Below are 26,254 nucleotides of genomic sequence, written 5' to 3'. Positions count from 1 at the left end.
TTTATATTACTTAGGTTTAAAAAGGAGGGAGGGGGAATGCTGAGCAGGTGTGCAAAGAGGAGAAGTTAGCTGGCTGTGACTGTGACTTCCTACAGTTGGCTGCAGAGGCTGTGCTTTGAAATGTGGTGTTTCCACCCCATGTTCTGATTTTGCCAATTTTGTAACAGCTCTGTCTGCAAGTACCTAATCCATATACAAAAATTTCATTGAATATACCCCCGAGGTCATGAATGTTCCTATTACAGTTTGCCAGTTTCCTAATTCTTAGGAGAAACCAGCTACACTTATGCACTTTTTTTTGGTATAGTGTTGACAGCTGTCAGATTTTTTTCTGTTGCCTCTCTGATGATCTACATATGTTTTCAGCGATTCTTCTTTTAGATTGCTTTCTTTCTGATGGAATTTCTTTTTCTGCCGTGTTTTTAATTTCAGGCATAATAAAGAAAAATTACAGAGTGAATTTCTACTTATGTCTAGTAGGTAACTATTATCAAAATAGGTGTTTCTAAAAGAAAAAAAAACACCCCAAAGTTATGCCACTTCTGTCTTGTTTTTCTCTCCAGAAAAGATTTTCTGCTTCCAGGGGAAAAAATAAGTTGTTGCAGTTATCTACTGTCTTATTCATAGCACCTATGACATCTGAAATCTTTCCTCTTCTGAATAGATTATTAACATTATTTTGAATTCTTGTTTTTCTAAGCTGAAGTTCTTACTTTCTTCTGAAGATCTTTTATCATAAGCCTCTCAAAACATTGAACGTGCTGCTTGAACAGTATGTCTGTTTGTGGGGTTGACTTACTGGAAATAAGTTTATAAAAGCAAATCAGTAAAAGTCATGTGGCAGAATAGCGAGTTGCCTCTGTGCTTGGGAAGTAGGACACCTGTGTGTCCGAACAGGATTCGCTCTGCCTCATCAACACAGCCGTCCATCCCCTTTCCCCCACTCCCTACAGTTTGGGAGAGTTGTCTGTTATATCCTCTCAGAATCATAATTGTGACGTGTTAACAGTCATAAGAACAGACTTTCCTTAAGAGGCAACCTTGACTATTTTTTTCTCTTTTAATTTAAAAAATGAAGGGAGGGAGAATGATGGGGTTCAAAATAAGGAGTAAAAGTATAGAGTCAGTGTAGTGACAAATTTTATTATCCTAGATGGAGGACTGGGTACTGGGAGGATGGAAAGAACAGACCAAGCTGCTAAGAACGTGCAGACTTGTGCCTCAGATGACCTGTTCTCAGGGGAGCATTTCATGGAGGTGACCCTGTGGAGCTGATGTTATGGTATCACACCCGTGTTTGGGAAGGTGGAATTTTGAGGCGTTTTACGAGTGGGAGTGGGATTACGTATTTAATGTCCTCATCCTTAAGAGAGTAATACAGAGATGGAATCAACAGCTGAATGTATGGATGGCAAGATATCCGTTGTGGATTGAGCAATCGGTTCTGTAAAAAATCATCAGGTTTGGTATCCTTGTAAGAAATGTAGGATGGAGTTGAGTGCTTTTGGCATGGGTAATGTTATATTTATATATGTTCAGATAAAATGAATTTTATGCTTCAGGGTGGAAGACTCTTATCTGAAAAGGCCAAAAACCCCCAATCATCTTTCCTCTCATGTCCAACACAGCATGGTCAAGTAGGTGCGTGGTGGGAAATGTCGCCTTCCTCTGAGAAAGCGACCATTTGCTGTTATTAGGTGGAGTTTGTAAACTTGTATGGAAAATCTAATTGTGTCTTAAAATCTGTGTTCTCTAAGAAGTGTCAAAGAACTGAAAATATAAAACACTTTGTACTTTTGTCTCTAATTATGATCAAAATGGATATTAGTAGGGAAAAATGTTAACTGTAAAAATCATGTTCTGTTCTTTAGTATACTTTTGGGTTTCATTTGGTCAAGTGAATTAAAAAGAGGTTACTAGAGTTTTATGAAAGCTTATTTTTTTAGGTTTTTCTGAAAACAAAACCTGTATCATTTGCACTGGAGCAACAGTTATTGCCCTGCTCAAGGGTAAGCCAAAAAGTGTTTCATCACAAAAGTAGTTCAAGGTAATTAGTACCTTGTTTCTTTAAATTAAATTAGAAGTGCAGAAATAAAACTCAAGTAAATCTCAAGGTGAAGAACAGTCAAATCTTTGGAATTTTATCTTGCCTCTTTTGTCTTTCTTGATGTTCTGAACAAGTAGATAGTTTATAATTTAGAATCCAAATCTACTCCCACAATGGTCTTTCCAGGAAATAAATTGTATAACGAGACCTCAAATACATATTTGAGACCTCAAAGGCACATTTGATTGTGGTGGAACATCAATTGTCTTTTTGCATTAACAAAGATTTTCATGTAAAGCTCTTTGGAAAGAATTGAAAGGAGCTTTATGATGAAGAGCAGATGTTTCTTTAAATGTGTGCTATTATAATTTTATGAATACTATTGAGCAGTGACTGTTGTAATTGGAGTACCCTTAATTTTTTTAACAGCTATAGTTTAGGGTCTTCTAGAGTACCCACTTGAAACCTCGTCCTCCAAAATTTTACATAGAATTGTGCTAGCAGACCTAAATGGCTAAGTATCTGGTACTTAGACTTTTTAATTACAGATTTTTTGACTGAAATACCTGTTTTCTCTCAACTTTTAAACAACACAAAATGAAAGGATTTTTTATTGAAATGCGATAATTCATGAATTTCCCAACAGTTTCTAAGGGTTGAAATATCTTTTCCAACCAAAAGATGTATTAGTTAAATTTCCTCTGTAATTCCAGTCTGTCTGTTTCCTGTCAGATTTCTTTCCAGGTTGGAGAGCATTGCACATTACCTCCTTTATCAGTTCTCAATCTTTTTTCTCTCCGGCTCCTAAGCATAGATCTGTTTTTCCCATGTCTTCCCTTTAAATTGCACAAAACCCCCCCACCCCAACCTTGGAGTTTGAAAAGCAGGAGGGAAGGGAAAAAGTCTTTCCAACCAATTTACAGATTAACAAAAAACCCCATCCTGTACAGAACCACCTTAAGGAGATCAGAGTTTTTATGTGAAGTCTGTAATATAAGATTTGATTCAATTGAACAGCTTTTTGTGGTGTGTCTCATCTGGTGGTCTTCTGCTCCAGTTTCTGTGGTCTGTTCTTCATTTGAATGACTGTACCCTTCCACCAAGGAAAGATTTATTACTATTACAGTAGATTAAAATTATTTAAAACCCTATTAAAACTTGCCGGTTTAATGTATGTACCTTTGTGCTTTGACCAGTCACCTGAACACTGTTGCAGAAAGTCACAAGTATATCTAGGTAAAAATCAGGAGGCAGAGTTGAACAATTGCTTGTTTCAGCAATAAGGAATATCTCCTGGTTTGTATTGAGGTGGCACAGCACAAGCTGTCTGATACAGCAGCCTGGGGAAACTTCACAGTAATCACCTGTTTGTGTTTTTTTCCCCTGTATTTTACTTTACCTTCTTTACATTGGTTCATTCATTAGTGTATTTTTGTTATAAAGAATAGCAATTGCTTTCTGTCTTACTTCACACGAACCCTCAATGTTGTTACATATTAACGCTGTACTTTGTTACTGTCCAAAAACAACCCAAGCAAAGACTAAACGTTCTAACTTCACAAAAATAGCATGTGTTTGTCTTTTTTTTTTCTACCCCCCCCCCCCCCCCCCCCCCCCCCCTTTCTAATGAGCAAGAAAACAAGGTCATTCTAACTTTTCTGGTTACTAAGGTATTGCCTCTGCAAGCTTGCTGTTTAATTCACTTACATCAGAAAAAAATAAAAAAAATATGAGTGCTGTCAAAGATTCTGGTAAACATTTTGCTAGTGTTTGTCAAATGGGAATGATTTTAATCATCCTTCTGATTTTCATTGTTCTGGGCATCATCAGCCTTAAAGTCAAAACTGAAGTTTCTTATCTTTCCTGTTATGACTGTTTTCTCCATAAAAGAAACTTGCCATTTCTCTGCCATTTGGGAAGTTATATTTAGAACAAGAAACCTCTGGTACATTGCAGTAGGTCTAATTCTTTGTAGAAAACCTCTGTAAGTCTGAAAACCTTGATTCTCCAAAAAGCAATTCTTTAATATTAATCTCTTGAATTCTGAGTTGACTACCTGGTATTTTGGTCCTGTGACACCTCTATAGCACTATGTAATTATGAGGTGGCTAGAGCAGGCAATGATAAAACCAGTCTCAGTTTCTTTGAATATATGAGACTTGACAGTTAAAGCCAGCTGAAACTGCAGGGGACTTCTGCTCTAATGTTGCTGAGTCACTTTTGATAACTCAGTTTTATTGAGTTTGGCTTTAAAAGATTAATGGATGCTTGGATAGATGCTGATGAATGGAGCTTGAATTCTCATACTTTTCAGAAGGGAATGAGATGTTGTACATACTAACGCTGTTCTTATTCATAATTGTTCCCAGGGACGGGTGCATATTGTTAGGGTTAGGGTAGAGAACTGAGAAGTTCAGGTCATGTTGTGGCAGCTCCTGACCTGCTGTAGACAGATCCATGATTAAATAAATATTTTATTGACAGATTTTTTTTCCAGGTGCCTTCTCATTGGTGGCATTGTCAGTAAGAGATAATGTGGTAAGTGGGGGATGCAGGATGTCGGTATTGTAACAACAGAATGCTATTGATGTCTTCCCTTTACAGATCACTGTCTGAACTGTCTTTTGATCAAAACAAACATTCCCATCTGATGTCCAGGGTCTCACAGTCTAGGTTAATCAGAGTAGTGTTTAGTAATATTCATAATGTGTATCATTTATTCTAGATTAACGTTATGATTGACATTGAAGAAATTATCTGGATTGTTGTTTAAAGGCATTATTAAACTAGAAGACCTGAATCCTGTTGTTTTTTGAAGCAGTACTCCTCCCAAAGTATTGAAAGCTTTTCTATTCCCCAAAGGACTGGTTTTTACAGTCTTAAAAGACTTAAATGGCAGAGGTTTTAAGCATGCACATTTAGAATTAAAGTTCATGTCTGGATGTGTGTGAGAGTTCCACAGATCATTTTTGGGTTTTTCTTGCTACAAAAGTCTCTATTCTCAGCCAGATAAGAATGAGACTGAGCTTTATGTACTTTTGTATTTCTTCTGGTATTCATTTCATTTTTCCTCAGTTTTCTTTTCTGGTCTTAAAAAAACTCTGTGGTCCTGTTCTGGTCTACTTCTGTCATTTCATTGACAAGTAAACACCTGTTGTATTTCATGTTCATCTGTTTTTATAACATAAACGATTTCATAGTTGTGTAGTCAATGATGAATAGCTAAATTACCTGAAATGCTGCAAGTTTGTTAAAGCTGAGAACTTAAGTCTCTTGTTGAAGGTTTCTGACTTTGACCTCCTTTGAATTAAAAGCTGCGCAACAGATGGAGAATATACCAAGTAGTTTATCACACATTTTACAGTACTTAAGCTAACATAAGATGATCAGAAATTTAATGATTTTATCACAGTAAAACTTTATTAACCTAGTCTTGGGGCATTAACTGAAGAATAGAGCTCAAACTCAGGTCCATTTCTGGTAGAAGTTTTGGTGCAGATTTTAGCATATCCTTGGGCTGTTGCATTTCTGATGTTCTGACAGTTATTACCTCTTCAAGTAAGAGCTTGAGAACTATATAAACAGGCAGAGAAATATCCCCATCCTACTTCTGTGCATAAATGTTGCCACAGTAAGAATAATTTAGATTTTACATAAAATATACCTCTGCATAAACATCAGCATTAAACCTGGTTAGTTTTCAGCAGTTGGAATTAACTAGATCATTCATATAGTGTAGTCTTTAATATTTGTGATTAGTAAAACGATTTCATAGTCGTTATACATGTGTATCTTCTTGTAAATTATTTACAATAGATAGCTGAGGACTTGTTCTTTCACATAATAATTCCAGAGCCACTAAGACAGTACTGTGGGGTTTTTTTTCCCCCAATTTTAGCTTCATCATCCTTCAAACTCTTTGCAGTGGTATTCTTTATGCTGTGCCAATATATTTAAGAGAACTAGCTAGAATTGTATGGAAATCGGACCCCATTGGATACGGGACTATTAGAATAGAAAAAGGACTCCTCGTTTTTTAAGTTGCCATCTTAGCCCTCTCCCATGCTTCAGTTGCCTTTGCTTTCAGGACCAAGTTTCCCTTGTGTAAGAAAAAGTATAGAAACTGGCAATAAACCTGAGATCACTTACCATTCTCAGCACCCTATTTCATACAGCGTAGTAGAGGACAATTGGTATCTGTGTCTTGACATGTGCAATGCCAAGTATAGATGAGTATCTTTAGGATAAGAGTAGTCTTCTGCTTGGCACATGTATAGCAGGAACCAGGATGGCCAGGCAGTGAGAGCATCAAAATCCTGTTACTGACAGATAATATTGATTTCTTTGTGTGCATGTGCCACCAATAGAGCTTCCAGTTGGGGATTCCAGGGCTCAGGGATTCCAAAATCTTCTAGCAGCTGATTATTTCTATTAACAAGAAAGGATAGAACTCTAGCAAGTGGTGAAATTATGCAATGATAAGTAACCACTGGCCATATTCTCCTTGTTTGTCTTCATCATGTTTAAAGCTGTTACTTCTGGGGGAATTCACACCCATATGACTGCCTTTAGTTTGGCAATGAAGATAAAGGGCAGCCTTCAAGATAGTGTACTTGAGTGTGTCTTCCATGTTAGAGTCCTGATGGGAGTCACCTCAAATGGGAAGATTAAAAAAACCTGCTAATCAGGCCAAAGAAAATTTTTCAAGAAGGGCAGTTGTGGGAGGAGGAGTTAAGAGGGAGAAGAAACTAGACCTCTTTGCTCTATAACTGTGAACTTTCTTTTCTCCTGTTTCAGTCACAGAACATTCATTTGCAGCTAATCAACTCATATTTTAGCCCAGTAGTGTATATGATATTTAATACTTATGTCTCGAGAGAGAAGTGTATATCAGTTATCTTAGAGGTGTGCCTGTGCTTCTAATTAGGATACCGATGGATTGTTCCTACCTACTTCTAGTATGTATGCATGTGCTGCGTACTAGTATGTCTATCTCTTTGCTTCTTAACTAGATAATATGTCCCACAGGAAAACTAGATATGGTAGATTGGTTTGTGATCAGAACTGGATTTTTCAATGATTGCATTCTTAGCCTATAAATAGCCTTTTTATATTAGTTATGTTAACTCCTGTTACTGATTGCATTAAGACTTGGAGTTTATGAACAGCTGCAAGCACTTTATAATGGTACAGAAATGGTATCAACTGCTGAGAAACAGGCTGGAAGTTTGCAAGAATTTGTTCTCATAATCACTAGAGTTTACTCCTATGTAGTGAGAAGGAAGCCTGTGCAGTATCAGGGTTTTCTCATAACTCCATTAACACCACTCCATTGGTGTGCTTTTCAGTCAGGCCTGAACCTATTAATTGTGAAACTAGGCAGCTGAAAAACTTTGGAAGGAGTGTGTGTAACAAGGCTTTAAGATCCCACAAGTTTGTAAGGAGAATAGGTGAGGACGGAAACCTGCATTATGGTCTTTGATACTGCAAAATCTAGAGCCGCATTAAAAAGCAGTGCTCAGATTTTTGCCATTGTTCTTGCAGTGTGAACCCTTCTGTGATCCTTCAAGCGGGGATCAATAATCTGGTGAGAGAAGATTTTTTTTTCCAGGCTGGTGTGACTTTCTGTAACATCAGCCCCTCTCTGATTAGCATGTTGTAGTATTAAGGATCCAGTAACAGTGTCTTCCACTTTGGTAAACAGACAGGATCTGCCTAGTTTCTGTCTAGTACACTCATTAGGGCTAAAGGAAAAGTGTCCATATCCTGATTTTCATACTTCAACTTACTTCCCATATCTGTATCTTTTGACTAGTTACACTTAATATTTATATCTGACTGTTCTCATTAAGTTATATTTTAAAGTGATTTTCTTTTGAAATTTTGTTGAAGTATGGGGGAGGGTGTGTGTGTGTGACTTGTTCAGGAGGTAACAGCTCTTTAATTTCAGATTGTCCTGGAAATCTTTTTTACCTCTGCTGCAGTGTTGTATTAAGATTTGTGTTAAGATGTTAATTTTCTGGGTAAAATATTAATTTCTCAGGATAGACCTGGGAGAGAGCAAGGGCGTTTAGATTTGTCAAATGTGGAAAAATAAGTGCTCTAAATAGTTGAAGATTAAGGGTCCTGCTTGTGATGCTGTGGAAGAAGGTTTAAATCCTTCTCTTAATTTGAAGTGATCTGGTTAGCAAGTCATTGCTCTAAATTGAGCAAAGTTGGCTCTTCCTAGTGTTTTTATAACACATAATTCTGAATAAAAGGTATCTCACAGCCAAAAGTTTTAATTGGTGGTATTCTGATAAGCTGTAGTCCACGATTTGTTAATTCTGTAGTAGTAAATTACTTTGAGTTTATTGTATTAGGGTAACTTTAGAACATGGGGCTTTCAAAGGAAGTTTGTGTGTTGTCTCCTCTGGTGAACTCACTGGGCAATGACATCCATTCTTACCCAAGTGTCCACATAACTACTCATAAGTATGTTCTTAGGGTAATATGCTCCTCATTCATGGAAATGAGGAGCAACCATAAAAATGATATGCTGTGGGTTTTGTGTTGGCTTTTTTGTTGGATTTTTTTTTTCTTAACATCAGATCAGAAAGAGTTGAAAGGATTTTTGAAAATGATTCCTCTTAAGTTACTTGTTAAAAAGTTTTGTACTTTGCCCTTTGTACTTCTGCCCATGAGACAATGACCTTATTAAATAACACTGAAGATTAAGCATTAATACATTTCTGAAGTTAAGTATCCAGTAGGAGGTTTGTAACTTTGTTCTTTTTTAGCAGGCACTGGGCAAACAGATAGAAGACTCATAGGTATGAAAGATAACGTCAGTCTTGTAATGATCCTGTTAACCCTTTGGCAATAACTGCAAAAGCTTATGTAAAGAATAGACTTTATGGAAAATTGGAATATGTAACTGCTGCTTCAGCTAAGCCATAGAGAAGACACAAGGTATTCTAAAATAAGAGGCCTTTGGAACAGCTGAGTAATGAACTCCTCGTGGTTGAGTGTTATTTTTCTTCTGGAACGGAGACTTCCCAAATCCTGAATGAGTTTATAAATCAGAAACTACTTGGCTTTTCAGGCCCAGAGGAGGGGCATTTCTAGGATCACTGCAGAGAAGCAGTAAGTTAGTGGAAAGGACTGAGGAGGTCTAGGCTTTTTCTGCAGAGGTATTGTGAAGAAGTGATGAAAAAATACTCACAGTCTGTATTTGTGCCTTATATGTTGGTACAAATCTTATAGGAATCTGTTTTAATCTCTTCCTAAACTCTTCCAGCAGCATTACAGTTTTGAAGTAGGGATTGTCCTTACCTAAGTACAAAAATCATGACCTGGGAAATTATTTGAATAGACTTCTCTAAACAAGGTTTAAGATAGTATGTAGCATTATGACTCCAAGACAAAACACTGATTAAGTCCAAGCAGTCTCAATGTACAGGGAGGAAAATGCATGGTTTGTGGAGCTCTTGTACTTGCTTGACTGACTGCTGTTTGGTTTCTGTGTAACAGAAATACTAGCATGAGAAAGACTTCTCTTTCTCAAATGAAACTAGCTCCTTCAAAAGACAAATGTATGAAGACACTAAAACTGGAGCCAGTGATTCAGCTGTGGCACCAAGAAGCTGCCTTGTCTTTGACCACTCTCTCTGCAACTAGTGTTTCTCTTTGCTCTGGTTCTATGTGTATTATTAAACACATTTTAGAGTGGGAAACTGACACGATGAAAAATTGTTTTCTAATACAACCAGCAGGTAATTTTGACTGTCAGAAAATACAGTCACTGAGAATTTTTATCAAAGAATCTTGCTTTAAGTATGTTTAAGGGTAAGTTTTGACCCAGTTATATCATAGCTATAACCAGGGGGAAGAAGGAAGCTGACGTGTTAGTAATTGAAGGATAGCATTAAAAAGGAGTTCAGAATTCATATGGTACATGTTTCTTGGCCAGCAAAAGGACAGTGATCTGCTGAGAACTATGAAATGATGTATTTGGAGTTGGCTTTTCAGTGCAGGGTTTGGGATCTAGGGTTATCTTGCTTTGCCCTTAAGCTGCTCCAGCATGGTGTGTTATTTGTAATGCCTGGCTTGTCCATACAGGCTAGAAAACGAAGAGCAGAAACCCTGAATTGTGCTGATTCTTATTTTGCAGTGTATTAGTCTCTTAAAATAGAAGCATTTAATAGGTGGATAATTGTACAGAGAGACTGTGGTGGCTCAAACATTATTGTGAAGTTCCTAGTTATGTCATAATATGTATGTTGCTTTACAGGTAATATAGTCTGTTTTAGCACAACTGTTTCTGCAATAGAAATCAATCGTTATCAACCTTCTAAGAGGGTGTGTGTTGTGTTTAAGGAATAAGACCTTGTTACTTTTCTTTGTATAAGGGACTACAGCAGTAGAAAGACAATTGGTCCCCTCACTCAGTCACTCCAAAACCTTTTTTTTTTTTGTGGGGTGGTTTTAAATAAAATAGTTATTTGCCAAATGTATGCAAATGTACCTGTGCAAAAAATACCCTGTATGTGTTTCCACAGTCACATTGGTGGTGTTCACTGACTCTTCTAGTAAAGAGATTAGGTGACTGCCTGTGCCAAGCAGAAGGGAGCACTTCCTCAAGGAAGCACAGACAGTACCACAAATAACTTACCTGACTTTATGTTGGTCTTGTGTAATAATCTTCTGCCTTAGCTTAAAGAAAAAAACAAATACAAAAAATAGCATCAAGCTTTTTTATGACTTCTAATGAATTTCTATTCTCTATTTTTTTTTTTTTAAATCTACGGAAGCTAAAGCTCAGCCTGATTTGCTCTTGTTACCTATAAATGCCCACATTCCTGCCTTATGTCTGGCAGTGCCAGGAATAGATCAGCTGATGTGACTCCACATCCAGTGCCTTAAGTACACCACTGACCTTCCTCTTCTAGCAGGATATCTCTATTCCATATGTTGTTACAAAACCCTTCCTTGGAGCTACGAACTCTTACGAAGAGCTTTTCAATTCTTGCCCACTCAATTTAGTCATGCTTTCTTTAGTGGCAAGAAGTAGAAGTTTTTTATATTTTGGAGTATCTAAAAAGTATCAGCACAATGTTTTCAGAACTGTATCTGGTAGCTTAGTGACAAAAATAGGAGTGAAAACTGCATGAACATAGTCACTTTACAGAGCTGTCAAGCAAGTGAGCTGGATCTGATTTCCTTTATGTCCACCAGCAGTAGCAAAATTCTTTGCAGACCTCCCATGGACGAGTCAAATCTCATACCTGTAGAGGAAAAAGTGGTTATATATGTTTCCCTGAAGGCATAATTGGCTTTCAGAGCCCTTCTGTATCTCCCATTTATCAGCAGAACTACTCTTGACTTTCACATGGTGAAGTTATTCTGCAAGGCTTGCACTTAGTTGAGATGTCCTTTATTTTGTTTTATTTTATTTAATGAGTGTTTGTGAAATTTAAGTGATAAAAATATTTCTCAATGTAATTTTTAGTACTCTTGGGTGCAGCTGATGTGTACTTTCATTAGCATAAGTAAATTACTGTTAGCATTTTTATTTAAAGTCATATCTGAATATTGGATTTTTATTACAAAGTCAAACACTACAGTTAAGTTTTTGCTTACTTCCTAAATAGGTCTGATCTGTATATCTGACTTCAGAAGACAAAATACAGATAATCGCACTGAGGAAAATAATCCTCTGCTTCACCTTGCAGACAAATAGGTCAATATTATTCATAGAACAAAAAGCAGCACATGCTTTTCAAGAGCCAAGGACCTTCAGTACCCAGGGGTAAGGAAAAATGGCTTGGGTTATTTTTATTTCTTTCCCAATAAAGCCACTAATGCAATGCACCAAGATTTAGAGTTACTGTTTCCCACATATTTCTTGATAAGATCCAAGTGAAAAAGATTATAGAGGGAGTCTTTTGTTCTGGTGCTGCAAACATATGCATGTCTAATATTCCTGTGAGTAAAATGCCTACAGGATCTGGCTCTTGTACCATAAGTTCTCTTGTGAACCTTATAGCAAAATTTTGAAGCTGTATTAACAGAATTCTGAGAACATGCTCCCATAGGAAATGAAAACTGTGTGCCTGAAAGGTAAAAACCTAATTGCAGACACTTGACATTTATCATAGCTATCTCTAGTAGAAAAGGATGTGCATTCCAAATATTACAGAATTAACACTTTAAACTTGATCTCTAGAATAGTGTTTTATTCTTCTGATTTCTCAAAACAGCCATAAGGATTTTGGACTGGAGCCTAAGAGAGAAAAATAAAAGTAAATAAATATAATACCTTAAACCTAGAAGGTTAGTTGCTATGGATCTATTTCTGCTATAGGCTCAATGTAAAATAAGGCAAAGTTAAAACTGAACCTTTGATATTGACCCAAGGAAATGGGCAATAGCTACTGTATTTTAATTGGTTTTATGGCTTTATTAAAAGCTCTTATTTTAAAGCTAACTGAATAAGGATCAAATGTCTGTCTGCAAACAAATTATCTTTGATTTGGCATCAGTTTCTTACCAGCTTTTTGTATCCTGTATGTCTCATTCAAGGACAACAGGTTTTGAAAGTTTAGGAAAATATTTGTCTTTACTTTCTATTCTTTGGCAGTATTTTATTACTATTTGAGAGCTGCAGGTAGGTTTTGGGAGGGAGCTGTATTCTTTTTGTATTTACAGTGCTTGTTCTTGTTCATCAATAGAATTTACTTAAGCCCTACTGATTTTAGGATTTCAGGAAAGTGATTTAGCATGAAAGTATAGATGCTTTGAATCCATGGATTCTCAAGTGTCTTACTGGTGCCAATGACTTGATATGTAGCTTTTGCCACTTAACAAAACTCTCAAAACAGAAAATTGCATTAAATAACATTGTTTGTCTTTAACTTGCCAGTATATAGTTTCTTATATCTTGGAGATAAGGTTTTTTTCCCCCTAGACATTCTGGGATTATTTCAGACTGTGCTCATCTCCAGTACTGAGGAAAAAACACTATTGATATGATCCAGTGAATTTTAGCATGAATTATTGTAATGTTTGGTGAATCAGTTCTGAATGCTTCTAGGACATATACATGAGATGTGTGCTAAATAATATACTTGCAGTAACTTTTGATGAAACTACAGTAGTCTGTATATCTGATGTATTGTTTGAGATGTTGTGAATGCTTAATACAAATAATGTTTGCAGAATGTCTGCAATCTTCCCCTGTGGTGAGCAATGTTTCTGATGTGAACTGCTTGTTCAAGAGTTATAAAAGAAGTCTCCAATATCACAGTTCTAACATCTGTTTAATAATTTGGTTTACAATAATTATTGCTTAGTCATGCTGCATAAAACCAGAAAACTGTTTTTCTACTATTAAGCACATTGAGACCTTTTAAAAAAAAGATTATAGCTTGCCTTATCAAATAAGCTATGCAAAATTTCACCCTTTTTGACAAAGAAGAAAAGAAAAAACCTTGACTTCCTCAACAGAACCACATTAAGGAAACCAGGCTTGTTATGGAGATATTTGATACATAAAGTAAATATGCAAGTGGGGGTGATCAACAACTTGAGTTCATGAAGCAGTCCTAAATTTCACTCACTTGTAACATTTTACGTGCCACATTTTCAGGCCTTTGTTGCATTGCAAAGGTAGAAATTGCATTATTTTAAGTAAAAGGGGAGTTTTGCTACTGCTTTGAATAAAGGTAATTAAGAATCATAGAATTAAACTCCATGGATTCAGTGCATCTATTATGCTTATTTGCTTTCCTGAAACCCTAAGATCAGAAGCACTGAAGAATCTTTTGTTTGCTGGAAGAAGCCAAGAGAAAAAAACCCAAAGCTGTAACCACGCAGTGTAAAGTGCTAGAATACAGTCTTTAATGACTTGTTTTTTGGTTTTGTTTTGACAGTGAAGACAAGGTTCTGAGTGATAGAAATGCATGTTGTTCTGCTTATTTTTATAGGCAGAGTTATCAGTGTAAGCCTTTCCAAGGACAGAAGATGAGTTTTCAAGCTCTTTGGTTGGTTGAATTCTAGTTACCCCTACCCCAGTGTCATCTGTAATTGGCTTTGAGTAGGACTGAATTCACATAAACAGTGACGTTCACTATACCCTTAGTCTTTTCTTTGCACTGACCCTGCAGTATTTGGGTTATGAGAAGTTACGTGTTAAGGAATATCGCAAACGACTTTCTTCTGCTTCACATTATCACCTGGATGAAGGTGGGAGAGTTCTGTGAAAAGCAGACATGAGTTTGTCTTCAAGAAGAGCAACGTTGCCTGCAGTTATGCCAGTAACTCTGCAGAAATGGGTATGGAATTTAAACCAGTCTTTGCTTAGTGTAAATAAACAACATTTATAAGAAACATTTGTATTTAATTTTCACTTTTGTTTTATTTCTCTAGTGTAGTAAGAATTTTCTGATAAATGTAGACTTTTAAAATTGCATTATAGGAAATGTTTACATAACACATAAATATGTTATACATAGTTGAATATTTGTTACTGTGCTTTTGCCTCAGTTACTATAATTCTGTACCTTGTGCAAGAAATTGATTTTGCTTACAGATTAATGTAGTTTTAAAATATAAAGTGTTGTAATTGTGTTTCAGAGTGTTAAAATACACCTTTTTAGAAGGCTATGGTACTGTTCCTGATGGAGGTTTATTGGAGTCCGCTTCCTCAGGCTTTTGGTCAGCCTTAAACAAAACATACTTCTTCCTTACCCTCTCTGGCTAACACCTTAATAGTGGGTGGCACATCATGTATTTTGGGAATCAGGGTAGCCCTGAACAGTGTTTCTTCACAGCCACTGTAGCTTGCGTTTTTTTTGTTACCTCACTAAAAAGTAGAAGCAATGCAAAATCATCATGTCTGTGTGCACTAGCATGGTCTCGTGCAACTCTACAGATTGGGGGTGTCTGTAAAGTTAAAAATACCCATAGAAGTATGGAAATATGACTCTCTCCTAAGACAGATGTATTAACTTCTAGGAAGTTAGTACAAAGAAACTGTAAGTAATTCATTAGTTCAATTTATTTTGTAAATGTGGAGATATTTTTCAAAAATCCATTGCTGCATAATGTGCCTGAATCACTGTTAATAGGCTCCTCTGTTACTCAGAGGCTTTTAATATACTAGCTGTGTGAAAAATGAAATTTCACTGAATTATTCCTACAATATTAAATGGTTCTCATGAGCAACTTACAAGGACATAGCATATATTTCCTATGGCATAAGTCTGGTGGGTCTAAAGTAGTATAGGAACACATAGCTCTTACTGATTTGTGATGCATATACTTCTGTCTTCATACTGTGATCATATACTACTTTTCTGGTATAGTAACTTCCCTTTCAGATTTAGATGTCTGCAGGTTGTGCTCTTAAACAGTTTTATCCTTATGTTGCAGTGTATCTCTGTTACACTCCTCAAAAATACTCTTTTAAAAATTATGTTTTAAGTTTAACTTCTCAGCTCTCATCCTCTCAATCCCCTGGTTCCCTACTCTTCCTCTCTTCTGGACCCCAGCACTCCACCCAGTCTCAAATCTTCAGTTGTCATAGTTATTATATTTTTGGCTGTTCTTTAGTTATTTATATGTTAGGAAGTGAAGGTCTTTGTTCTTGAGCGTGTAGTTGTGTAGGATTCCTCTGGTCTGTGCACAGCAGTACTTGGTGCTATGTGAGAGAGGAGAGATGTGTAACTTTGCTCAATCTAGCATTCAGGAAGCTAGGAAACTCAGTTTTAACTGTACTGTGTATTTTAATGGATTGCATGTTTTTTTTTTGTTGTTGTTGTTGAGAAGTGAGCATCATTCTCTGAGGAAACCTGAGGGTTTTTCTCTTTTGACAAATGTATGGTAAGAAAGATGATTTTCTGTGCATTCTCTCCTAATTCTAAAACACAAATATTTTCACACTACTACAAAACTACCTGTCAACGATTGCTAGCTTTACTTCTCTTTATCTGTGTGCTTTGTAAGCACAAAATAAAAGTACTGGAAGTAGTAGTAGGAAGCAGCGCAGGATGTTGCCTTAGGTAGGTAGGTATTTGGTTATGCGTAGTTGCAGAAATTCTCGAAGGCATGTGTCCTTGCTGAGGGCTCACTGTATGCCAAATTTAATAATCCTGTTTATATTTGCAGTGCTTGTATCTATGCATGTAGTATTTCTCCTGAAATATCTCTTCTCTGTATTCAGAAGATGCTTTTGTTCTATCTGTAGCAATACTCACATTTCTGGAACTGGAATACTGCAGAAAGGGAAGGCAGGCAAGAAAGAGCCTTGCTTGTAAGGGGTAACATTTGTGCGGGCATATGCATGTGTATTTTTGTTTTTCTTTCTCATGGACATTGGAACCTTGGACATCATTTCTATTTTTTGTAACACAAGAAGGATCTGGAAATGTAAAAATGTTATATTAGCACTGCATAGTCAAGAGAAACCTACAAGTTAGCTCATAAAGTATTATTTTAGACTATTGATCATCCCCAAGCAATCATTATTTCTTAAATTCATGGGAAGGGTAACTGTGCAAGAAGTCTAGTTTAATTATAGTACTGAAAAAAAAAGGCAAGTCATCTCGGTGCCCCCCCGCCCCCCCCCCCAAAGGTAAAATTTTGCATTATCAGTGTGCTAATCTAGTGGTTCTGCCAGTATCTTGAATACATGTTTTTTCTTATTTTCTCATTTTCATTCCAAACAGCTACGATGTTTTGTCCAGAGTTATTTCATACTTTTTTCTGTATTAAAATCTGATATGAAGTACTTATCACAGTCAACATGTTTTATTCTTAAGTAATATATTTTTAGCTAGAGCTGAAGGGCCTTGTTTAGATTCCAGAGGGTCTTTTGGCACAGGCAGAAAAATGACTTGCTTAATAAGCATAGGGAATTATGCATATTGAGTACTATTACAATCAGATTTATTGTGTGCATGTATATAGACTAGACATACAATTAATCCAACACAGACTAAATGCCTTCTTTATCTTTTGTATGAATAACTTTGTACTCTTCTAAAAACGTTTTTAAGGAATTAAATTTAAATGGCCATAATGTTTTCAAATTGTTTTACAGTCAGTTAAAGACTGACCGATAATTTGAGATAAACACCCACAAGTCAACTGGACTTGTTATGTGGTAAGTTAGAAGAGTAGTTACGCACCTGGTGTTGGATGCAAGGTATATAAATAGTAAGAGTTGTAGTTTTCCTCCAGGGCAGCACAGAACTTCATAGCAAACTAGATCACACAATGTGAAAAAGCCTTGTGTACATGTATCACAGCTGAATAATTTCCAGTGATTCTTGGAGATTATGTAGTGTGTTTTTAAATGGAAGAAATATTGATTAGAAAGTGAGGATGTGATTTAGATTGCTTAAATCTACGACTGATATAAGAGTGCAAACATAAAGATTCTGTTGTATTTTTATTCCATTTGTTTTTCTGGCCTGAAATGACACACTGCTTTAAGCAACACTCGCCCCTCCCCCAAGGAAAAATAGTCACTTAAGCCAAATTGTACTGAGAATTGGTAATGTCTGTCTGCAAGGCTAAGAGCATGAAAGTAATTTTTCAGTTTTGCGTTTGGGTTCCCTGAGATGAAAGGCCAATGTGCTAATACAGGAATTTTACATAAGGCACTTCAAGTGACATGATAATTGTGTCATTAAATGGATACTTTTTATAAAATAACTGGAGGCAGACAAAGCATTCATGTATGAAACATCTCTTCTTAAAGACAGTTTGAAAAATACTCATTTAAAGATGCATAAACAACACCCATGCCCTTTTTGTCTTTTGTAATAAAATAATTAAATAATATAATAATAAAATAACAGAAGGGGTAATGTTCTGCAAAAATTTGAAGACAGACGAGAGATTTAAGTGGGAGATGGACTTGAATATGGTTTAAAGACTTTAGGAACAGTGGTCAGAAAACCCACGGTGGTTGAGGTGAAGTACTGAATCACTGTAAGGTCTTATTTCCAATGGAATATTTGGTTTCATGACATTGAGGGGTGTCTGAAAAGAGTAAGATGAACCTGCTGGAAATTCAGGGTAGAATTAGATCTTAGAGATAAATTAACAGGCTAAAGCATCAGGACATGCTGCTAACTGGATCTGCAGAGTTTGGTACAAATAGTAAAGGTTTTGAGCCAGAACAAGAGTTAGGGAAGGTTGAAGCGGAGATATATATATATGAATGGGCAGAGGTGCAAACTGAATTGAGGCAGCTGGTAGTGTGTTTGTTGAAAGAAGTTTATGTTTAAAATTGCCAGAAGGCCGAGCTTGTATGTAAGCTCAAGGAAAGGTCTTGTCGCCTTTGTGTATCTGACACATGCTAAGATAGCTGTTTTGTTTGGGGAGACCTGGAATTCTTGCTTTATCTTGATCACACAAAAGCTTTGTGAAACTAGTTTTGCAAGTATCTACCTCGTATACTTGTTTGAGGGAGAACAGAACTTTCATCTTAGTTATGAAAGGAGTCATGAACTGCCTAGAATTCAGTCATCAGTTGTACTGTACTTGCAGATATTAAGTTACCTACTCATGGTAGAGGCTGATGTGATGCTACAGGTTCAGTTTGTGGATGATAGAGAAGAAGCAGGGTGGCCGACTAGCATTTTTGTCATCACGGAAGTGGTCTGGTTAGGTCCAGGGGCTGTTTAGGACAGAGCTACTGAGAGGGCCTCCTTGGGGGAAGGTATTGCAGGACTTTTCCCTTCCCTGATGATGTTGGCTGAATAAATCTAGATCTGATACTATATTTGAGAAAGGTTCTCGTTTTTGCTTTGAATATGTACTCATTATACTCAAGCAGGCATCTAAAAATGGATTCTGGTATGGCAGTCATATACCAGTAAGCCAGTCATATTTCCTGCTTTGAATAACATGAAACCAGTAAAGGTTCTTACCATTTTTATTTTGTACGCAAATGATCCCACATGTATAAATGAAATCAAAATGGGATTAACTTTAGTGATCCCTATGGTCCAGCTACTGGGTGGAGAGGGAGAATTTTTTTTTTTTTTTCTGTCCTGTGACATTCCAGTTTCTACAAGCAATCAAATTCTACAGAATATTTTGCACGCAGAATCATCAACAATGTTAGAATGTAAAATGTATAACACTACACTGCATAGTTGCCATGAAAGGTAGGTCAGGATGTGTGTGTGTATGAGAGGGTAAGTCATAAATGCACAGAGCTTTTTAAAAAGTCTTTTAAATCTCAGTGGTTTAATACACTTGGCCATTACTTGTCTCTGTATAGTTTGACAAGGTTTAGTGGCACAATTAACATCGCACACTGTCTCCTCTCTGTCTTTGGTTCTTGAACAAATCTTTGATATGTTTTTCAGTTTCTTCTTGCCTTCTTTGAACATCTAACATTCTTCATACAGTAACCAAGGTAATTGGCAGTGTTTAGTGCCCTACTCTGCTCATAATCCTTTTCTGTTGGCAGAAACCCTTTAGAAAAAAAAAAAACCACCCAGCTTTTTCATCAATTGAAGAAAGTGCTTGGCCATTTTCTAGCTCTAGTACTTTAGTCTCCTCTTGAATAAATTAGGCTTCAAGAAGTCACAACTTGACCTTCAGGCTGTGTTATCTAGCCTTGAAGTATATCAAGAACAATTGCTGAATAGTTATTTCTGCTGGTAGTAAACCCTGTACTGATTATGGTACATTACTGTATATAAAGGGAGAAACTCAACAAACAGCACGCAGGTGTTGGTGTCAGTCCTATGAGAAAAATCAAATTTCCCTTACTTATGTCTTCTCTGTGGTACTTTCAATGTGTTACAATACATAAGCAAGTACTTGAAAAATTAGAAGATTTGATTTACTTCTGATAAATTGAAGACATACTAATGAAACAAAGAAAATTCATCACCTTGCACCAAGGAATTATTTATAGTTAAGATTGCTTTCTCCCTTATTTTCATGCTGTTGCTATGGGTACTGGCCATGCCCTGTGCTCCACCACTCCTTGTTTTTCTGCCTGTGGGTCAGGAACAGCGGCAGAACCAACCCAACAAAACATCAGCTGCCTTTAAGAACCTAAAAAAGAAGTTATGACTGTATGATCATGTATTGGATTTATGTGGCCAGGTTTTGGTAGCAGGGGGCTGCAGGGATGGCTTCTGTGAGAAGCTGTTAGAAGCTTCTACTATGTCTGACACAGCCGATGCCAGCTGGTTCCAAGACAGACCCACTGTTGGCCAAGGCTGAGCCCATCAGCGACGGTGGTAGTGCCTCTGTGATAACATATTTTTCAGAAGGGGGAAAAAAGCTGCTGCACAACTGCAGCTGGAGAAGGTAGTGAGAATATGAGAAAGCCATAACTCTGCAGACAGCAATTAGATGGTATCTAGACTGAACAGGAACTGGAGCCCTCTGCTTGTCTTGTATCAGCTTGGCAGCCAGACTTACTAGCTCATCAGATTATCCTCCAGCTGTGTATGCAAGCCCTCAGTGTTTTTCCTTTGGTCTTATTAATTGTAACTTGTTGGATTGGTGTCTGACACCATCCTTTTAGTACCCTGTTTGACAAGACTTTTAGGATGACCATAACACAAATAAAATACATACATTTATAGCGATATGAACATGGCTTGTGTGTGTGGAAGAGAAACAGCAGCCAAGAAACCCAGGAGACCTCTGAATGTAGGGTATCGCAGCATGGGCAGAGATGAGAAATGTGCTACTGACTTCCCAGTTTTCCTGTATGACTGAAGGCTGTTCAGTCTACGTACTTCATTTTCATTTCAGAACAAATGATTAGAGGTAAATTTTGTCAAAATACACTTTGTTTTTGTAATTACTAGTCTCTCCTTATTATTACATCATCCACTTAACATAGTCTTTCTGTTCCACTTTGTTCACTTGTTTCAGTGAGTGTCTCCTGCATTAGATGAGCATCACATTTTTGCTGACAATTACAGGGCCTGATTTCCATGTCCAGGTGCTCCTGGTCTTTCTTTTCTGTTCCTGTAGTGGTTTGGATGTATCAGCAAAATATGCTGACAAATCTGTGATCAAGTGACTTTGTATAGTTGAAGGTTTTGCATGTTTTGAGTAGACTTAATAGCTTTATTGCAGGATTTACTCTTTATTTGAGTATTATGCTTTGGCCAGAGGGAATAATGATGTGAATAAAATGAAAGACAAGTTGAAAAGTGCTGAGGGACAAAATGTTCTATCAGAACAGCTATGTTACAGCAGTTAAATCTTACTGTTATATACCATCAGTGACTAGAAACAGATACCCAGAGACAGTGGTGGGCTGGAAGTATGTTGTAGCCTGATCCAGCAAAGCAGTGTTTTTGGTCTTATATCAAATGGCAAAGTGCTTCAGCATTATAAAACAAAACAACTATTTATTATAGTGGGCTAACCTACATAGCCTTTGTCATATTTGCTCTGAACATTCCTTGCATCACTTCAGAAATTCTGAGAAAATTTCCAAACTCTATGTTCTTTAGCTAAAAAACTAAATTTCACTTAGCCTTACAGAGTCTACATTTCTTTCTCCTCTAGTGACCTCCATGGCAATATGGATGTGATGACAAAGGCATTCTTCACTCAGAAGCTGTGTTGTAGTTCAAGCCACAACTTCTGTATGAAATTGTAAAAGTGAAAGAACGTTTTAAGAAAAAAAATATTTTTTTTATTAAAAAAAATATTTTAGGACTGCTGCAGAGGAAATGGGAAAGGAATGGGTCTCTTAATGGTGTCATTCAGAGACTTGGTGTTTTTCAGCTTCATCAAGAGATCTGCTCTCTGAGAAACCAACAACATAGTGTGAAAAACCTGGTAGAAACAATAGGTACTTCTTTTTATAGGTGGTATCTCTTCAGAAACATAGAGTGCAGCCAGAATGTGACAGTAACAGATTTGCTTTCTCTGGTGCTGGAACACAGCATTCTATTTATCTCTGACAAGCAAAGGATATGTTGGACAAACCGTGCTATTAAATGCAGAAAGCCTCATTTAAATAATGTTAGTGCTTTGACATAAATAGGGACAAGCTATTCAGACTTGAGGCTGATAATGTTCTGCCCTGCACTTTGTTGTACGCAGAAAGCAAAAAAACCAGAAGTGTATTTTAGTGGCTTTGTATTTAAATTTCTTTCTCCCCCAGTCTTCATACATAACTTTCTTGGAATGTACAGTAGTATGTGGATAATTTCTACCATATTGCTAATTTGGATATTTAGATAAAGAACACTGGTGCACTGGGAACTTTTTCATTTTCTGTTCATTTCTATTTCACAAAATTTTTTTCTTTTTAATAAGAAATAATGAAGTTCCTCCTTCAAGTCATATTCTTTGAATCGTCTAGTATGAATTTTCATCCCCTTCCTCTTTCTAAGTGTAGTTAGTCTGACTGGATGTTTTTCCATCAGTATATGGTAAGCACATTCTAAATGTTGCTATTGTATATAGTAAAGTGTAAAGCTGTGTATTATTAGTAAACATATAAAACCTGTGTAAAGTTAAGACTTTGCAGGCAGTGTGGAAGCAAAGGACTGAAGATGCTAAATACCATAAGTTTACTAAGAGGGTTAATAAGCTGTTAATTTCCACTATATTAACTTTTAATGAAGATAAATTCACATAAAAGCACACTATTATTAATCTTAATGCAATAATCAAGTCCAGTCTGAATATTGATCTCTTTAAATTGAACAATAAGGCTTTTGAACTTTTTTCATAAAGGACTTGGTTTGGGAGAAAAATATGAAAGTCTTAGTCACTACCAAGATGAGTTTTGTACCTTGCTAGTTATTTCAGCATTTTTCTATGGATTTCATGAGAAACGCCAAGCTCCGAGTGAAGATAGTGGGTCATAAAACATGTACATTTAGCTTAAATAACTTAAGCTTTGTACTGTGGGTAGTGTTGGTTGGACATACCCAACTATATGAAAGAGCATGGTGATTCTGACACTAAGGAGTGGTGGTGCGTGGTTGGAAGGGAGAATAGCTTGCATACAAATATGTTTGGAAATTGGATTACCACTGAGTTTTACAATTACTTCCCTCGGTTAAAGAATTTTACCCAAGTTTCACTGGATTGTCATCATTACCTACCTGTTTGTCTGTCTATCTATCTATCTATTTGTTCATTTAATAGTGAATATGGAGATGTAAAACTCTCCTGTCTTCCTAATAGAGATCTACATGTCTGTGTACCAGCTTTAGGTTTAAGTGGGGAGCCTTGTGTACTGTGCACTGAGGCCGAGAAGTGACCTACATTTGATTTGATGTCTGTCTGTAAGTGGTACATAGAAGACAGGAATAGGGAAACTTTTACCTTTTCCCAGGGCCAAGAGGTTTTTTGTGTAGCTTTGTCTCAGATGTTAATGTACGCACTTAACATTACTCAATAGTGTAATGAAAAATAACTAAGACTTATTTCTATCATGGCGTGTAAGACATAGGCTCTCCACTCTGATTTAAGGTTAGTATGAATAAGAGTCAGAAATTACTTGACTATAGCCAGCTGTTCTAAAAATGAACAGTTCATTTTTAGTGTATCTTTATTTTGCAGTCTCTCACTCTGTAACTGTTTAATCTTCATAATAGCTCCTCTTTCAAAGGACTTGGGAAAAGTTATTGATCCAGATCAATGTGAACTGCATTACCCCACTGAGATTTTTCAGAAGTATGATGATTACTTTAAACCATTCTAGTGACTGCTGTGAATGAGATGAGGAAAAGTTTTCATAAATTTAAGAATGGATTTTCTTCTAGGAAGAGACAGATACAGGTAATATTAGTAGATTCTTACCTATCTGCCTGGCAATGGGGGCTCACAAATTCGCAATGCTACACCCCAATAATAATCTGACACATTAGCCCTTTCTCCTTTTTTGTGCTTTGCCTCTTTCTCAGGACTGAAAAGAGGTTTATACCCTATGCACATCAGATGAAGTAATAGATGGAACCTAAGTCTCTATTTCTATTGATGTTAGGACAGACTGAGGTTTGGCATTTAATTTCTTTAAATTTTAGAATGTATAACCTTGTTTAGTTAAAGGTGGTTTTTTTTAATATATATATATATATATATATATATATTTGTTTTTTGCCTTTTCATTTCCAGTGTCCCCACTGTTTACACTGGCAATTTTATTTCACCTGTAAAGAGTAGATCTGTGAACATGTTCTTACATATCCATTGTGAATAATTAATGCAAGTAAATCATTTAGCTGCTCTGCAGTGTGTTTATCTTGTATAAGTGATCTTTTGACTGTTTAATCATTTGGAAAACCTGCTAATTTTCTTTCATTTCTGCTATTCCATGGAGTTGTATTATTTGAAATTTTTGCTGCTGATGTTTAAATTTCCTCACAGTTTTCTAGTTATTCATACACATCTTACTAGTTGTACTTGAAATGCCTTTTTAGCTGCTTTTGTTTAGAATCTCTGTAATCTGAAAAATATCTCTGGTAAGGCAGAATAATTTGAGACTCTCTATTTAAATAAAATGTCCCACCCACCCCCACCTTTCCTTATAATATTGTGCATATAAATAACGTGCATCCTATTTAAGGACTTTAGTGTGTTTTTTACTTCTGTAGTTCCCTTTGCATTTCTTACTCCTGATTTGGTTCTTTATTGTGGTAATGGCTGTTGATGGTGTGTCCCGATCTGATATCGGAAGTCCGTATCAGGGACGGTTCTTAAACAATCCCAAGAGCGAGATTAAGGCACAAACGAGGCCAGATGCCATACAACCTTACAAGTTTTATTCTCCACAACAACTGATACTTGCGATAGGACAGAGAGGAAGAGAAAGAGAAAGTCAGAATCCCTAAGCAAGAGAACTTGAGAGGTGCATCTATTCACCACCACCAATAGGACTCCAGCGATGTTTTGTCTCAGTGTGGTTGTCCAAGTCCCAGACTCTGTGGAGGTGAGTGGGTGGAGCAGGTGGAGTTGGTGAAGCCCGTGGAGTGCTCCGAGCCTCCAAGCACCAGAGTGAGCGGAGCCCCAGCAGTTATAGGTTTCAGTCCACACCATTTCCCCGAAAAACCGCCCAGTTCTCTGAAACAGTTCAGTTCGCACCATTTTTGCCCACGCGCCCATGTGTTACCATGCTGGCTCCCCAGCCCCGGTTCTGCCGGCCCGTGTGTCTCCGGCAGCAGCCATCCCGTCGGAGGCTCTTTCACAACAACAACAGGATGTTGTGGTCACAAAGTAGATCAACAGGAAAATGGCGGTCACGAAACAGTGATGTTGAGACAATTTTATTTTCTGTCCTTACACATGGTGATAAATCTGTCACTTTCTATGTTTGATCTACATGGTATTTATTACTGCAGTTCTTACTTAAAACATGTTGAACTTCATGATGTAGCTGTTCTTTAATTCTCTAATTATAGTAACCTTTTGAGCAAAGTATCATATAATTACAGCTATCGTATAGTTAACAATAATCTCATTTTCTGCTCTAAAAGTCATTGTACTATGAGTTAATTGTCCAAAGCATGGAAGTTGCTTTCTCTAGACCTTGCCTTTTGTTCAGTTTTATACAGAGAAATGAAATATTCCATAACTATTTTATTGCTATTTATATTTTGCTTCTGTTGACCAATATTGAAAAAGTGAATGATCAAATTCAGGATTAAATAATTATATTTATATTTTAACTTTCCTGTTGTCTTTAAAACCTTGTTTCTCTTCAGTTTTACTGACGTTGTCTTTGAGATGATTGCATGTCAGCATTGTCCTCATTCTGCCATTTTTTCTAATATCATAATGTGATTGTCATACCATTTGTTTGAAAGAACTTTGCTGGTATATTTTTGCAGATAGCTTATTATAATTTGGAGATGTGCATAATTTAACCTCCCTTTTTATAATACAACATATTTACACATCTAAAGCAGCAGTCATATGAGGAAGTCTAATTGCTTTACAAATCTTAATGAGTTCAATCTGTTACCCTGCTGTACAGAAACAGATTTCCGTTCCCCTGCCCCATTTTACAAAAAGGAAACTGAGGTACTAATACTGACTTACCCAAAGTCAGATGGCAAATATTTATTTTTAAACTAAGAGTTGGACCTTTTTTGCCCATAGGTAATCTCAAATATTTTTTGTTACTTCTTCACATTGCTATTTAGTTCCACTTTTTTTTGGAGGGATTTTTTTTCATTCATGGGATGGTCAATCTGGTGCTGGATTAGG

At 36.6% G+C, this 26,254-nt stretch overlaps 1 protein-coding gene across 6 annotated transcripts in view; it reads left to right on the top strand.

The window, feature by feature from the left end:
• The window catches only part of GRB14 (growth factor receptor bound protein 14), a 67,284-nt gene that overhangs the window by 4,971 nt on the left and 36,059 nt on the right, over positions 1 to 26,254 (top strand). Inside the window, exon 2 of one of the 6 annotated variants that reach the window (XM_040602789.1) lies at positions 1,154 to 1,282. The exons of 4 other annotated variants lie outside the window; for them this stretch is intronic. In XM_040602789.1, the coding sequence (XP_040458723.1) occupies positions 1,280 to 1,282 (3 nt within the window). In that variant the 5' untranslated portion in view covers positions 1,154 to 1,279. Of the gene's footprint in view, positions 1 to 1,153; positions 1,283 to 14,283; positions 14,362 to 26,254 lie in introns of those variants that run through there. One more of the 6 variants, XM_040602788.1, reaches the window with a different exon arrangement.

The sequence above is a fragment of the Falco naumanni genome, chromosome 8 (genome assembly GCF_017639655.2).
Source record: "Falco naumanni isolate bFalNau1 chromosome 8, bFalNau1.pat, whole genome shotgun sequence".
Classification (NCBI taxonomy): Eukaryota; Metazoa; Chordata; class Aves; order Falconiformes; family Falconidae; genus Falco; species Falco naumanni.
Note: the sequence above shows the minus strand (reverse complement) of the source record. Positions and strands in the feature narration are given on the sequence as shown.